Below are 16,705 nucleotides of genomic sequence, written 5' to 3' on the forward strand. Positions count from 1 at the left end.
CTTTCCACTACACTGTGATTAACGTGGGCTGGGTGTTATTATTCTATTTTCCACATAAGAAAACGGACGCCAAGTGAGGTTCAGGGACTTGTCAGCTCCTGCCCAGCTACTGGGGGCAGAGCTGAGATGTGAACCGGATCTTTCTGCCTCCAATGTCTGTGTTTATGACCTTTCCCCATTCTGTCCCTGTGGTAAAGATGAATCTGTGGTGGACCGGCCCTTATAGGCCAGCCACTCACTGGGGCACTTACTAAAGCTTTCTTTGTATCAGGAGTGGGCTGCAGGGTTCTGGTGCCACAAATTAATTGTTTCTGTGTTCCCAGAAGTCCAAGAGGTGCCAAAGGCTGTGGTCACAGAGGAGGACTCTTCTGAGGAAGGTGAGTCTCTCACTGTCAGTGAAGAAAGCAGATAGGCTGCGCTCTCTCTCTCTCTCTCTCTCTCTCTCTCTCTCTCTCTCTCAGATTTACTTATTTATTTAATGCATTAACTAATGTATATACATGCTCTATCTGCATGTACACCTACCTGCCAGAAGAGGGCATCAGATCACACTATAGATACTTGTGAGCCCCCAGGTGGTTGCTAGGGATTGAGCTCAGGACCTTGGGAAAAGCATCCAGTGCTCTTAACCACTGAGCCATCTCTCCAGCCCCTTTAGTTTCTCTTTAAATGTAATCTGGACACACGAAGCTGTGGTGGAAGGAACTAAGGACACAGGGTAAATACTTCTTCAGCACCTCGTGTGCACCAGGTGCTTAAGGTACTAATGTTCGGTCTACAGGGTCACTAAGCCACAGGCTACAGCAGGCAGAGCCAGTGCTTGTACCACCAAAGCTGGAAATCCGTTAGAAACGCAAATTTGCAAATTCTCCAACCACATCCAGGCAAATGGAAGTAGAGTCTTGGGGGACAGAACCCAGTCTGTTCTCATGTTCTCTCCGGGGCGTTCTGATTCCTGCCTCAAATGATTGAAAGTTTCTGTGCATTAAGACCCATGCAAGGAGCTAACAGCTAACTGTGTGGAGGATTGTGTAGACCTTGTGGAGACAGGCTCTGGACCTTGGTAACCTTTAAAACTTTTCAGGCAGTCCCAGTGTGTAGCCTCGGATGAATTTATCGAGAGTTACCCGAGGAGGGTGTCTTGGTCCGCTCTTGTCTAACCACATATTTCAGGCCCTCACCTGCAGAATTGCTGATACAATAAGTTCAGAGTGAAAACTTAAGAGAATTTCCATATCTTACAAATTACTGGGTGATGATGTTTGGAAGCATAGCCCGGGAGTTTTAGAATAAAAAAAAAAGGGTTCTGACTCATTATCACTAATTTGGGTATGATTAGCTTGGGTGGCTTTAATGTGTAGCCAGCTTGAGAGTCACCATGTCTGCCCATAAGCTCCTTGGAGGAGACAGGATGAGTTTCTCCAGGTCCTCAGCCCTCAACAGTATTCTGCCCACACTCAGTGTGGACCGCTGTCCTCTTGGTACAATGTGGCGCTTGCTGTCTGACCACCCAGTGGCTGGGATTTTCCACAGGAGACCTGCTCAAATAGAGCTGGTTAATTTTCAAAAACCCCTCCCCTCCTTGAAGAATTCTAAGTGGCTAGCAGGCGCTGGAAGGAGGAAGACCCTTCATGGTGGTGTAGCTATCTGTTAGTTGCCTGTCCTATAAATTACGCCAGTTAACTGTTGGCTCACCCAGCTAGGCTTGGGTGAGAGTGTGTCTTTGGTTTGTCTTCAGTGCTCTTTCTGAGGCGGCAGACATTTGTCCAGCCTTGGTTGAGATGGTTCAGGTGATTTTCCTAGGAAAATCAATACAGCAACTATCTGTGGTAAGTGAGTCAAAGGGCTCAAGCCACAGGAGCCCCTACACTAGTGATTCTCAACTTGTGGGTCGTGATCCCCTGGAAGGTGTATCAGATACCCTGCATAACATGTTTACATTACAATCCATAACAGTAGCAAAATTACAGTTTTGAAGTAGCAACAAAGTAATTCTGTGGTTGGGAGGTCACCACAACATGAGGAACTAAAGGATCGTAACTCTAAGAAGGTTGAGAGACACTGCCCTACAGGCCCTGAAGAACAACTCCTGGGACACCCTCCCCAACCCCCATTGCCATGTCCTGGCACATTTTATTATAACTACTCATTTTCCTACCCATGGACCAGTATTTCTTGAAGCATGGTGTATGACTCACCTCCATCAGAATCATCTGTGCACAGGAAAATATAGATTCCAGGACCCTTCCTAGATATATGTGTTGTGGTCCAGGGATTGCCTCACAAACCACACAGTCACCAATCTCAGTCAGACAGGGAGAGTTTATTGATCTTATACTCCAGGACTGATCACCAGGGCCGTGGTCCAGATTTGGGAACTGAACCATGACATTAAGTTAAGATTCTACAGGATTTTTAAGCCAAAGTCCAAAAACATCTGTGCCAAGTTATTCCACCAACCAGGATTTAGGGGATGGGGATTTTCTTAGGAACATGTCTTTGCTGTACGTTTATTCTGTTTCCATTGGCTGGGGTATTCAGCTACGGCTTGCCTTGTCCAGTATTCATGTCTTAACTTGTCTACGGAGATGGGACTTGTCTAACATGTCCTAACTTGCCAACCAGGATGTCAGTTACCCACATACATGTCTCTTCCTGCCAAGTAGGATGTCAGTTATCAGAGAACTTAAACTTTATTCAGCCACTACTCAAGATGGAAGTCTTATTCCAAATAGTTTTTTATATTGATGTAGATGTCTCTCTTATGTTGGGGTCCATCCCAGGGGCAGCTTATAAAGGCAAATACCATAACAGCTTATACATGAGTACAGGAATCACTGTTAGGTGATTGGTTCAGCCAAGTAGGGTTTGTTTATTGTGGGTAACTGTACAAAGCAGTTCTCCTGACTTCTATCACGGTTGGTTTCCCAGGGCACAGAACATAACAGAAAATGTAATCAATCTCAGCATTAGAAAGTTTCCTAGTAACAGCAAAAAACCTATGAGAAAGTTTCCTTAGAATGGCAGGCTAGCCAGGTAACAGTTACCTAGGCCTTAACATTTTACCTAGGCCCTAATATTTTATGTAGGTCCCAACAGTATGGGTGGGATCGACTTGGGAGGGGCCGGGTAGGTGCATTCAAGTAATCCCAATACATACTGCACCTGTAGGAGGGAAGACTGTGACCTAGAGAGGGAACTTGAGGGGAAGACACTGCCTGGGGTTTAATCGGGTTCAGGACAGAACCAGATTCAGTGGTAGCAGAGAGTTCAGTGGTAGGAGATGGTATGAGGAGGAGGCTGGGCTGAGGCTGGAGCTGGTCTAGCATCTGAGCCCAGAGTGGAGCCCAGGGAAGGAGTCATTTTCAAAGCTTAATTCCAAACCAAAAGCTATGAGTTGGCTGGGTCCAGACCTTCAAGGTCCAAAATGGCAGGAGATGGGAATATAGAAGGTGGGTGGCGAGTCTGTTCCAGTGACGCCCAGAAGGAAAACCTTCTCATCTTCTGGCTCACGGGTGGGCATGTGGGAGTGGTCTGCTCTCCGCTCACTCAGGAGACAGCAGGGCTCTGGGGATGGAGGTCTCAGGAGGGAGCTCTGACCTTGCTTACTTTCTCCTCCTGCAGAGCTGGAGGCCTCCCTCGAGGAGCAGCAGGAGCAGCAGGAGCAACGGAAGGTGTTAGCAGCTCTCAGGAAAAACCCTGCTTGGCTGAAGCAGTTCCGGCCCATCCTGGAGGACACCCTGGAAGAGAAGCTGGAAGGCATGGGGATAAAGAGGGTCAGTCAGTTCCTGGGCCGCCGTTGAGTTAGTCGTTTGATTATGTGTTTAAAGACAGGGCCCTGCTGTGCAGCTCAGGCCGGCCTTGAACTCACACCAGCCGCCAGGGAGCTGGAATTAATATAGTGTGACACTACACCAGGGACTGTTTTCAGGGCTGACTTAGAGAACAAAGACAGAAAGTGTTGTCACCTAGAGAGGTGATTGGCTGCTGTTCTCTACCTTGCAGGGTCAATTGTTTCCTCCTGTGGTCATTGCTGTCTGGGCAGCTTCTGTCAGTTCTCACCAGCCGAGTGGTCTCTCTGCTCCTTTCTCCTCTCTAAGTCCTCGTCCCGCTCAGTGTTCTCCACTCATTGGCTACTTTCCCCCTTGCGTCCCTAATCAGATGACTGAGGGCAGTCAACTGGCTGAGTCTGGTCTACGGACCGTCCCATTTGCACGAATGACTTTCCGAATCCACCATCTATGTGTGGAACATGTGGCTGGCTGTTCCTGGATGTGTGAGGATATGGGCATCAGGGACATCTGTTAGCACGGAGAGGTACATCTGTTAGTACGGAAATCTATTATGTCATCACAGTAGCCGAGCACGGTAGCACTGAGCTTACCATTTCAATGAGTAAGATTAGAAACACTAGGAAAGCAAACGCAGACAGCCAGGTATAGTTTTGCTCATTGAGATTGCTCTGTCTTCATCAAAAGTGTTTAATTTTGATAAATCTTCATCTGGGACTCGGATGCCTCCCAGACCCTCTCCTGGGCTCTGTTTCGGTGGTTGAAGCCCAGGAAACTTCTAGAAGCACTCACCGCTGTTTGTAGTTCAGTTTTTCAAATACCGTTAAGTGGGGAGAAGAACGAGTCGTGCCAGGAGAGGCGTGAACTGAAGCAGGCCATGCTCACCTTGGATTCAGTTGCATGCTGGGAAAGCCCCATCCAGGTCCCTTACCGTGTGAACCGTGATGCAGCCCTTCGCTGAAGCCCATGTAGTGCATGGTGAAAGAGCTCTCAAACCCCCGTTCCTCAGGATTTCTGCAGTGTGTGAAGCTCACCCTCTCTGTTCCCATGTCACCCCTTCCAACATGACATGCCAGACAGCAGTCACAGTGGCTCTGTGCCTCAGATCGGGAAGCCTGTGTAAGCAAAGGTGAACTCTTGTCCCCTCTAGGGCACAAAGGGAATTTCAGCCCAGACTGTCCGACGCCTGGAGCCCCTGCTGAGAACCCAAAGGGAGCAGACAGCCCGAAGCTTCCGAGAATTTCTCAGTCTGAGGGAAAAACTCAGCCAGGAAGTGAGCAGCAGGGCGAAGAAGAGATGGGACAGTACGGCTGTGGTGCCCCAGCCAGATGGCCAGCCTCCAGGTAAGCTGAGGGCAGGCCTTGCTTGGAGACCACGACCCAAGGAGAGGTTCCATGTCTGAGGTGGTGGGTGCTGCTCCTCCTTCCATCGGGGAGGGACCCTTCTCCGATGAACTGACTTGTGGGATCCTCAAGGGTGGGGTTGGGTTGAGGCCCTTGTGCTTTGGGTGGAGGATTAAAGGATGCCCAGGTTCCTTCAGTTCCTCCACTGTGGCCGTGCACGGCCAGAGGGATGTCAGTGCTGTCTCTGGTCCAGCGGGTCAGAGTTGAGCTCCTTGTGCAGACGAAGTCTGCTAAGTTCAGTGCGCGTATCCCTGGGGACTTTAGAGATGATTTTAGTTGGTGCATGGACCAGTTGTTTTACAAGTTACTCTTTTTCGATTTTTTCGTGCATTGGGAAAAATTCCTGGCATGGCAATCAAGTTAGGTAATAGAATTGTTTTTCGCATACATAGAAAGCCAGTATTTTATGTGCAACGCATCAAAGAGGCAACAGGGCAGGTAGTATAAGAATACGGTAGGAATTTTGTGATTATCTGAGAAACTCCAGCCCAAGTTATCCTAACCTTAACGGTTCTAAAGGAGGAAGGACAGTTCTAGGCCTTGTAGACGTCTCCAACCGACAAGTGGCTCTCCTGCTTGGATCTGAACTTGTGTTCCTTCGCTCATTCTCCCAAATGTCACTACACTTAGCACGGTAGGCACTTTTTTCACCTGCCCTGTCACATGAGAAAGCAACAGGGACTGATTTGAGTCAGTCAGACCCAGGAGTGCTGGACACTCAGGAGAAGCAGGACAAGAAGCAAGGCAATGTCCTAGGAGTCCCGACTCCCAGGGGGAAGGGAGGGTGTTGTGCTTCTTCTTCTAGGTGTCAGGTTTTCCCCATGGCTCCTGTCAGAAAGCCAGGAGAAAAACCTCTCCTTTCCCCATCGCCCCTTCCCTAGCTTTGGGGTTCAAGTCCTTAACTGTGAGAAGAGATAGATTTTCATGACAGTTTGTGGAGCTTTCCTTCCTGCTCTGAGTCCGTTTCTCCTCATGTTCCCCACAAGCCCCATGGCAGTGTTCATTTTCACCCACTTAGTGTCTAAGGGGCCCTCAACAAGTGGGTCCTGAGCCCTTCGGACACTTTCTCCAGGGGTTGCATTTCAGATGTCCTGCATATCAGGTGTTTACATTACAATTCGTAACAGTAGCAAAACTACAGTTATGAAGTAGCAGTGAAGTAATTGCATGGTTGGGGGTCGGCACTGCATGAGGAACTGTATTAAAGGTCCGAGCATTAGGAAGGCGGAGAACCACTGGCTTAGATCACGTGTCTTGCTTGGGAACTTGCTGCGGGATGCAGCGGCAGTCGGACGACCAGGCTTGCACTGCCCCTTTGCTCCGTGGAGTTGAGGGCAAGTTCCTCCATACCTCAAAGTCTCTGTAAAGCAGGAGAATCACTGCCTGAAGATGTGCCGGGTGTCACACAGATCTCCGCAAAGAGCTCCGCTTAGTGACTGGTGCACGGTCGCTGTGAGCTGTTATTTCCTCTCTGCAGGCTTGTTTGCCTCTCACCTCTCTTCAGCTCACCCCTTCCCACTTGTGAATAAACAGAGTCCCTGAGAGCAGTGTACTGCAGACATTTTTGACCTTGAGCTACAAGCAGTAAGAAACACTTCTCCATGAACTCAGTGCACCCATGTACGTTTCGTGGAAAGCACTTTAGCTCCCTGTGAGACACTTCCTCTTCAGTTTGCTGTCCATGAATAAACATTTCTGGGTGCCAGTCTCCCAGTGGGTCCCAATGCAACGTGGGAAACAGAGGAGTGGTCTCTGATTGCCTGCCTCGGGCACAGCAACCTTGGTTATCAATGTATTGAAAGGTCCTGCTAGCTCATCTTAGTCCTGCAGTCCTGCAGTGACCTCTGGTGGCAGCAGCGTCTTCCTGCAGGGCCTCTCGAATTTAAGTTCGTGAGTAGCCTAGGTTGTGAGCGAAGGCGGCCTGGGTCCTCAGACTGGCTGACTTCTGTGGTCTTCTGTAATGACGGTTTGACCCTGAGACGCTGAATACACTGAGTTCCCAGTGTCCTAGCAGAGAGGCTCATGACGTAGGGCAACAGCCAATGCATTGTGGCTTAGTCATCTCTGCTGTTAGACTGTCTTCTACATTATTTTGGGACTATAGGCCCAGTATTGATACATTCTGTGTCCTTTCTGTATTTCTAGTCAAAAGCCAGCGGACCACACTGGCCACAAGGGAGGTCCGGCCAAAGACCAGGACCCTGACTGTGGCACTGCCATCCAAGCCGGCAGAGCCTTCTACATCAACCCCTCGAGGCCACAGCAGCCATGGCCCCGGCCTCACCCAGGTGTCCACCCCCATTCCACGCCCCAGAGTGCATGGATCCTCCAGTCCCCCCGTTTCCCCTGGGCCCGGGCTGAGGTGAGCTCTGACTTTGGCCTCTTGTAGGGTTGGAGGTGGTGGTGCTTGGCCTCAGGAAGCCTATCCCAGACCCTTACAGAGCTCTGCATTACAGGGGAGGGGCAGGGACAGACATGCATATAGGAGGTACCTCAGGAAGCTCCACAGGAGCTTCTGAGAAGAGACTGGGAATCCTTTACTCCCAGTCCAGGCAGGCCTCTCCTCCCCTCCCCATCTCTCCCTCCAACCCATGGCCGAAGTGGAAGGGTGGGGCCTCAGGTACTGGGAGCTCTATGTGAGCCTGAGAGAGCAGGGCTGGCTCTGGGCAAACCTGAAAGGCGAAGTCCGGCTTTTAAGTATTTTTTTCTGGCCCATGTTCCCCTTTGTTTTGTCTCTCAGCAGCACCCCACCTTTCAGTTCTGAAGAAGAGCCAGAGGGAGACGTCGTACAACGTGTGTCTCTTCAGCCTCCTAAAGTTCTCCCTAGGTCAGCACCCCAGCCTGAGGACAGCTGGGGCTGGTCTGATTCTGAGACCTCAGAGGAGAGTGCCCAACCCCCTGGGAAGGGCTCAGACGGGCTGGCTTCCTCAGGTGAGTCCTTTTCCAGCCCCAGTTTCTCTGTGCCCTGGGACGCCGTTTCGGATCTGGCATTTCTTGCCTCAGACATGCCGGGAGGCATGAGTGAGGCTTATTTTACCCCATGTTTGTGTCACTGGGCGTCCAATGTTGGAGGTCTGGGGAGCCTCCTCACGTCCTTTGTGTTTCCTGGCCTTACCAGCAGAGCAGGCCATCTGTATGGGAGAAACGGCCAACAGAAGGTAGCCAGAAGCCGTGAGTGAGTCTCCACCCACAGCCTTTGGGCCACAGCAGCATTTTATCTGTGCAGGAAAGAAAATGTTCTCTGACATTTGCTTCAGAGACAAACAGGAAGCAAGCTGTAGATGGAAAGGGCTTTATAGAGACCGAGGCTAAGTTTTCCGGTAGTTGGAGCGAATTATTCTTTAAGCTCACCATGCTCTCTCTTGTAGGCCCTTGCGACAGGCAGTTGGACATTTCTCAAAGTAATGGCATCTGCTTCCAACCCTTCTCGGTTCCCTTATAAAACGCTCCGAGGGAAGCGATGGCTCTGGTTCAGGTGTTTGTTTCTCGGCCCAGGTTGAGCTGGAGAACGTGGGGCTTAGTTTTGACTTCGCCAAGGAGAAGCAGGGGGAGCCCTGGGGTTTACCGTCTGTAAGTGCTTACCTCAATGGAGTCTGCAGTGCTTCGTCATGCCTGCAGCGTAGTCCAAGCCTGTCAACCCGTTAGAAGCCGCCAGGGTTAGCTTTCTGGATGGAGGCTTGCTTCCTTAGCAGATGGACTGATAGCCTAGCAAGATGATGGAGCTGGTGGGGGTCAGGGGTCACGCATCTACTGATACGGTTTTGGCTGTGCTGCTCTCTGCTGGTCCTTGTGCAAAGATTCTGGTTTCTCTGTTGTAAAATGACATATTTTGACAAGATAACTAATAAGAGGGCCAAGCAACTCAGTGCTTGGCACAGAGTAGGACTTTAACAAACATTTCTGCCTTCTAAAGACTCATTTTATTTTTAATTTGTGCACGTCTGTGTGTGGGTATGCGGGTATGGGTGTAAGGGGTGCAGATGCCTGTGGAGGCCAGAGGAGGGCATTGGAATCCTTGAAGCTGGAGTTCTGGGTGGCAGTGAGCTGACTGATAGTCACCAAGCTCAGGTCAAATGAGGTAGACGCTCTTAACCACCCAGCCATTCAGCCCCAGTAACCACAATGACCACTCATCCAAAGGCCATTACAGCTCCAAAAGTCTGCAGAGATTTTTAGTATTTGAATCCAGAGAGCTGGGTGACTTTCGTGCTATGCTTCTCCGTCATCTTGGTTTATTATCAGTCGGGGGTCCATTGATAATCTGAGTTTCTGGTTAACACCTGTTCCTTGCATGGAATTCACAGGAAGTTGCTCCTGTGATACTAATATTTGATCTCTGTGTTTGTCTGTGAGGGGAGGTGTTGAAGGAAGACACAGGAGTCACTTTTACATTACTGTGACTAAAATTCCCAAGAACAACATAAAGAAAGGAATTGTTTATTTTGGTGCTTGGGTTCCCAGATGCCAGCCCATCCCTGCTGGAGGGGGTCTCTGGAGCAGATCATATCTTTGCAGGCAGGAATCCAGAGACAGGGGTACGGGGGAAGGTCAGGACATGCCCACAGTAAGCTACTTCTCCCAACTGGGTCCCACCTTCTCCTTTCACCACACTTCCAAAATGTCACCCCAGGATGAATCTATCAGGGGATCGATCCACTGATCGGATCAGAGTGCTCATGACCTAACTGCCTTTGGTAATGTCTCACAGCACGCCCCGATGTGTGCTCTACTAATTCCCTAGGCCATTCCCAATCCAATCAACTTGGCAAGATTGACCCTCACATGTGGCCCGACAATGTGCCAATCTGTAGTTCATGAATTACAGAATCACATGAATTAAACAGAAGGCTGCCTCTGCCTTGGATTCCTTAGAGGGATGATCTTTCTAAACCTCCACCAGCAGCCACACCATAACTCAGCACAATTATTTTAACAAGGCAACATTCTTTTTGTTTATTTTGTCCTGTCTGTCTGTCTGTCTGTCTGTCTGTCTGTCTGTCTGTCTATCTATCTATCTATCTATCTATCTATCTATCTATCTATCTATCTATCTATCTATCTATCTTTCTATCTATCTATCTATCTTCAAATTATCCATGCTGCTTTTATTTTATTTTATTTTTTAATTTTCTAGGCATTCTAAGCCTCTTGAAACCAGGCTACTATTAGCCTGGACTTTCTCTGTCTTCTTTTCCCTCTTTGGGGGAGGAGAGGTGCTAATCCTGTCCTTTTCCTCTTGTCTCTCTCTCTCTCTCTCTCTCTCTCTCTCTCTCTCTCTCTTTCTCTCTCCCCCTCCCCTCTCTATCTCTATCTCTATCTCTCCACACTGGAACCTAGATGTGGTCCAAAGGGATGAGGTGTTCATTCTCCAGGCTTGTTCCACTGACATGGCTGTTTGTCCCCCTTCCAGCAACACTGGTACAGTCGATGGTCAAAAACCTGGAGAAACAGCTTGAAACCCCAGCAAAGAAGCCTTCTGGAGGGGTCAATATGTTCTTAAGACCCAACACTGCCCTTCAGAGGTCTTCTACACCAGCAAGGAAGACTCAGGTAGGATGATTGAAGATAACCCTACATCCCATAGACAGCCAGGCCCAAATTTGAGGGTTCTGGAGTGAAGGGTTGGGGAAAGATCGAGCAAGTGTCAGCTTTGGTATACCCTGAGAAGACCATTGCATGTGACATTTTCTCCTTTGTCTCTGTACATGTAGAAGGATGGCCACTTTGGATTTTTTTTTCTGTTTAGAAAGACTTTTGGTTCATTATGTAAGTACGTTCTGTTGTTCTGTTACCTACAGCAACAACAATAGCAACAACAACAACAACAGTAGTAGTAGTGGACAGTTGTCTTTGTAGTGTCGCTGATGGCGCAGTCACCTGCTAGGCAGGCTGTCATGGAGCAGTCCCCTTAGCCCCCTACTCTTTGTTTTATAATAGCGCTGTCTATCTACCTTTTTTTGAAATCACACAATCTTGGATTTATGTGAAGACCCCCAAGTTCTCCTGCTCTCCGCACCAATAGGCAAAACAGATGGAGGTGCTGTCTAGGCCCGGGTGGTAACTTTTTACATACCTGGATGAAATACATGGAATGTCCTGTGTCAGAACCCAGGCCCAGGCACCAGCAGAGGTACAGAGAACCGTGGATGGGAACTCCTGGCCTGGGCTGTTACTGTAGTCTGGATGTAGCCTGGTCCCCGAGCAGACTTTAGTCTTCCCATTGACTGTAGCCCTGACCCATTCCAGGCTGTTCTATTGCTCCCCCTCTCCTCTCACGTTTAGTGTTGACCAGGCCTCTCTGAGCCTCAGTCTGTGAGGAAGGGTCCTTTCGACTAAGGTGCATTCGTTTCAAGAGCTTCAGAAGTTCAAGGCTCTGGGCTTCCAGTTCTGTCGATGTGAGGAGTTAAAAAATCTGCATACAGTATTCCTCCCATCTACCTTTTAATTGCATACTGTGTTGGTTTCATCTTGGAGCCCACGTAAAGATCTGAGTTCTTCCTCTTCCTCTGTTGTGAATGAACACTGATGAACACAGACAGACAATACCGTGAGCATGTGTGCTGCCCAGGTTTAAGTACAAACACAACAACCAGAGCAACACATGAACCTCTCCAAGGTGCTTGCTTCGGCCTCATTAGTAGGATGCCAAAGGATCCCATCACTATGGCCCTGAATCTCTGGAGTAGGTTTTCAGAGGCAGGGAGCTTGAAAGGCAGGGCGAGGAGTCTCCTCTCCAAGTTACTCTCGTTTCTGTCACCGTTTTCCCCCATTTCTGAGCTCTCTGCCACCTTCCCGTATTTATTAACTATTTTCTTCTCATCTTCTACCTCTGCAGCTTTCAGAAGATGAAAGTGACTTGGAGATCTCGTCTTTGGAAGATCTTTCCCATGACCTGGGCCCAAAAGGAAAGCCAACACCCTTGTCCCACTCGAAGCTCCCAGAAAAGTTTGATGCCAGCCCTTGGAGTTCTGGGTCACGTCCCAGGATTCCTGGCTGGTGATTCTGCCAGAGGGCTTAGCCTTGTTTCTTGGCTGGTCTTCCCCAAATGGAAGAAACTGTCAGATCTCCCACTCTCACTAGCAGCCAAGAAGTCTTTCCCTTGAAGACAAACAGCAGGAGACAGATGGGACCGCTATCCATTCCCTGACGGCCACCCCAAAAGGCTGGGTCCTGATGCTGTGTCTTGTTTAAACGTGAGGATTGTAACAGGACTTCCAAGTGTTTCTTCCACGATCCCAGCCCAGACTGAAAGTAGTTATTGTTTCTAAGTTTTTGTCATCTGCAGGTCACTGTGGCATTGGGTCCTGAGTTAGGTAGTCTATAGTGGACTCTCTAGCTTTTCACTACTGAGCTGGGGTGCAGACAGAGGTAAGAGGTGCAAAGTGCCTGCTGCCAGGGCCAGGCATCGTAATCGAGTGCTAGGCATCAGAGTGTTATGGGCTGCTAGGGCCAGGCATAGTAATCGAGTGCTAGATATCAGAGTGTTATGGGCTGCCAGGGCCAGGCATAGTAATCGAGTGCTAGGCATCAGAGTGTTATACGGGCACGGGAGAGGCTGGCTGCCCTACTTTCGTTTCTGTTGCTGTGATAAACACTCTAACCAAAAGCACCTTAGAGACTTTATTGGTCTATGACTGTGAGAGGTGAAGGCTGGAACGTTAAGGTAGGTCTGCACACAGCACTACCTCTGACCAAGGAATTCACTCTATAGCCAAAGAAACACTAGGAACTATAGAGGATACTGCTTGCTGACTGCAGCTGTACGTACTCAGCTAACTTTTTTATACAGCTCAGAACCGTCTGACTAGGGATGGTACTGCCCACAGTAGGCTGGGTTCTCCTGTGTCTGTGAACAATCTAGACAATCCCTCACAGACATTGCCCTCAAAGCACATCCTCTATGGAGACTCTCAGCTGTGATGAAGGGATATTCAAAACTAACCAGGACACCCCACCCCGCCCAGGATGACCCACAGAACCACAAATTTAATTTTTGAGATCATTTCTGACTGAGTTTTTTATATATTTGACTGTATTTTTGGGTGGAGAGGGTTTGAGTTTTGAGACAGGGTTTCTCTCTGTAGCCCTGGCTGTCCTGGAACTCTTTTTACAGACCAGGCTGCCCTTGAACTCAGAGATCTGCCTGCCTCTGCCTCCTGAGCGCTGAGATTAAAGGTGTGCATGGTGTCTCGTGCCTTAGATTGAATTTTTTTTTAGTGTGAAAATATTTATTTATTATAGTGAACATTTAAATATAATGATGTATACACCTCTTTATTATGTCATTCTTTATTATTTTTTTTCAAGCTTTGTGGAGACTGAGAGTGGTGAAGAGGGAGTGAAGCAGCTTCCACCTCAGCCGTGCCAGCTCAGGGCCTTTGGGATACAGTGATCAAGGTGTAGTAAGACGGCCAATCTTACTGAGGCACTTTACCTGGGCAAGGTGAAGGTGGCCGAAATGGGGTCTGGCAGAGGAAGATTGCAGAGTGGAAGAAAGGAAAAGGCATGTCCTAGTCAGTGCTCTATGGCTGTGAAGAGACACCACGATGTGGCCAAATCTTATAAAGGGAAACATTTAATTGGGGCTGGCTTACAGTTTCAGAGGTTCAATCCATCGTCATCATGGTGGGGAGTGTGGCAGTGTGCAAGCAGATATGGTTCAAGCAGCAGGAAGAGAGAGACACTGGGCCTGGCTTGGGCTTCTGACACTTCACAGCCCACCTCCAGTGACACACTTCCTCCAACAAGGCCACACCTGTGCTAACAAGGCCATACCCCCTAATCCTTTCAAATAGTCACTCCCTGGTGACCAAGCATTCACATCTATGAGCCTTTGGGGTCATGCTTATTCAAACCACCACAAGGCAGAAGCAGGGAGAACACAGACAACAACGAGGGGCTCTCACAGGAGAGTTTCAGAGCCAGGACTGTCTACTATGGAGTCCCCATGCGGCTGAGCTTGCCAAACCTTTGCAACTGTACTGTGCTTTGTCATTGGTTGGAGGAGCCTAGGGTCATATGAGACCTTAGACCTTGGTTGAACTCTGTCAGCCAATTACATTCCTTGCATTTGATTTTCAATTTTAATATCCTGAGAGAAAAACAGCTATCTTAAACACTCAAGTTTGTCCCAAGAAGGTATTATTTCTAACTTAAGGAAGTTTTCAGACACATACAAGTGAAGGGGATCATATGGTGATTCCTCATCGCCGGGCTCCAGCCATTAGCAACTCAGTTCCTAGCATTTCTTCACCTATTGCCAGTCATCACCCCATTCAGGCTTCTGACCCCTCAGTGGTCCTGACACTTGGGCTAGGTACTGATGTCCTATAGGAGGAGCACAGGAGTGATGAAGACACCGCACCGTAGAGAGCGAAGGGAAATGGTAGCTGGGGAGGGGAGGGCTGGGGCCATATTGGTGTAAGGGAAACAGTTTGGTGAGATTAGAGCAGAGGACTCTTCATGGACACCGGACACAGTTGGGCAGGTAGTTGTCAGGGACCCCACATGCGGAGACAACGAAGGAAGCTCAGCCCCAACTTTTCAGGTGCCGGTTGAAACTTCTAGAGTCTGACCTCATGGTTTATAATTACACATTAGGCGCAGTAAAACTTTGGGGAAAGGTTTTCACACGACAGCTATCCCAACAAAGCTTTCGGCACAGCTACATAGAAACTCGCTGGCAAAGTAGCAAGGCACCCATGACCCTTACAATAAGGATGAGTGCTATTGGCTGATAAACAGAGCTCAGGGCTGAGGTCTAGGAGACAGAGGAAGGTTTTGCAATAAGCACATGGATGGGTTTTATTGATGGAGGATGCAGAGAACATGGGGACTCTTTGATAAGGATGAGTTTTAGCCACTGAGAGGCAAAGCTCAGGCAATTCCCAGGATTTGGGGCCGGGGGTGACGGCCTTGTTGGGCACCAATGGGAGGAGAAGCCCTTGGTCCTGCCAAGACTGGACCCCCAGTGTAGGGGAATGTCAGGACCAGGAGGCGGGAAGGGGGGGTGGTTGGGGAGGGGAGAACATCCTTATAGAAGAAGGGGATGGGGGATGGGGGTTTATGGATGGGAAACCGGGAAAGGGAATAACATTTAAAATGTAAATAAAAAAAATCCATTTAAAAAAAGAACCTTAAAAAAAGAGAAAAAAGAAAATTAAAAAGGCAAGTCTTACTATACAGATGTCTTTTTTTATTTTTGTTTCCTGGGACTAGTATGACACTAGGTCCCCTCCATCTAATTTTTACTATCACAAAAACATACATTAAAACGACAACTTTAACAACTTTTAAATGTACAGTTGTATCCATTAGTTTTCAAATCCGAGGTGACCGAAATACCAGACAGAAACCGTTTATAAGAGGAAGGACTTTTGGCTCCCAGTTTCAGGGGGTTTGCAGTGCATCACATGGGTCAAGTTTGAGACTGGAGTGTGTAGTAGGGATTCCTAACGTGGGAACTGACCAGGAAATAGAGAGCAGAGACTGGAGGCAGTCTGTACAGACTTGTAAAGCTGGCTCTTAGCGACCTACTTCTGCAAGCCAGGCCGCACCTCCTAAAGGCTCCACAGCCTTCGAAACTGGGGATCAAACACTTAAAACATGTGTCAATAGGGGACTTCACAGATGGAAGAGATAGGAACGATTGAAGAGATAGGAATGGCTCTTGGACACTAAATACATTGTGTTGTAGCCGTCACCCCCCACCCCCCACCCACCCAGCAAAGAAGGCTTTTGTCTCGTCCTAAATTCACACGTGGTAAAAACACCACCCCATTCCCTCCTCTTTTCAACCCTTGGCAGCCACTTACTTTCTGTCTCCATGGATTTGATTACCTTAGGAAGCATCATAGAAATAAGACCATATGGTATTTGGCCTTTGGGACTTGCATTTTTCACTTAGCGTAGTTTCTTCAATTTCTGTCTACATTGGGACCCATAAAAGAATTTGCCCCCCTTTTAGGCTGAATAATACTCCATTTTATATATACAAACATACGTGTAGACAAAACACTCATACCCGTAAAAGAAGGTGGCTACAAATAAATATACATATAGGCAAAACACTCATACACATAAAATCAAATGTAAAGAAAAGGATTAAAGATCCCATGTTGTGCATATGTCGCACTCTATTCATTGGTGACCTAACACGGAGAAGTGATAAATGATTGTGACATTGGAAATACGAATTCCTCATCTTATCACTACCTGTGGTATGCATGTATTGGAGTATGCTACAGTTCATAAATATGCAATGTCACTCATTATATGTTAATGAAAAGAACCGCAGAGCTAAGAATAAAATCACCATTCTGTTTATTACTTCCTCTAGTGCAATGGTGTCACGTGCAGGCAGATGCTGTGGGCTTGTGCTCATACTCACAACAAAGGGCAAGTGCAATCCAGGTAACCTGTTTTCAAAACACTTGTTTCATCAGCTAAGTGGTCATGGTGCACACCTTTAATCCCAGCACTTGGGAGGCAGAGGCAGACAGCTCTCTCTCA

General features: G+C 48.3%; 1 protein-coding gene across 1 annotated transcript in view; it reads left to right on the plus strand.

Moving 5' to 3' along the window:
* Dzip1l (DAZ interacting zinc finger protein 1 like) overlaps positions 1-12,660 on the plus strand; it is a 38,559-nt gene extending 25,899 nt beyond the window's left edge. Inside the window, exons 11-17 of the mRNA XM_032910203.1 lie at positions 324-377; positions 3,625-3,776; positions 4,942-5,134; positions 7,340-7,556; positions 7,935-8,125; positions 10,605-10,744; positions 12,030-12,660. Coding sequence (XP_032766094.1) covers positions 324-377; positions 3,625-3,776; positions 4,942-5,134; positions 7,340-7,556; positions 7,935-8,125; positions 10,605-10,744; positions 12,030-12,194 — 1,112 coding nt within the window. The 3' untranslated portion in view covers positions 12,195-12,660. The remainder of the gene's footprint in view (positions 1-323; positions 378-3,624; positions 3,777-4,941; positions 5,135-7,339; positions 7,557-7,934; positions 8,126-10,604; positions 10,745-12,029) is intronic.
* The last annotated feature ends 4,045 nt before the right edge of the window (positions 12,661-16,705 follow it).

The sequence above is a fragment of the Rattus rattus genome, chromosome 8 (genome assembly GCF_011064425.1).
Source record: "Rattus rattus isolate New Zealand chromosome 8, Rrattus_CSIRO_v1, whole genome shotgun sequence".
NCBI classification, from domain to species: domain Eukaryota; kingdom Metazoa; phylum Chordata; class Mammalia; order Rodentia; family Muridae; genus Rattus; species Rattus rattus.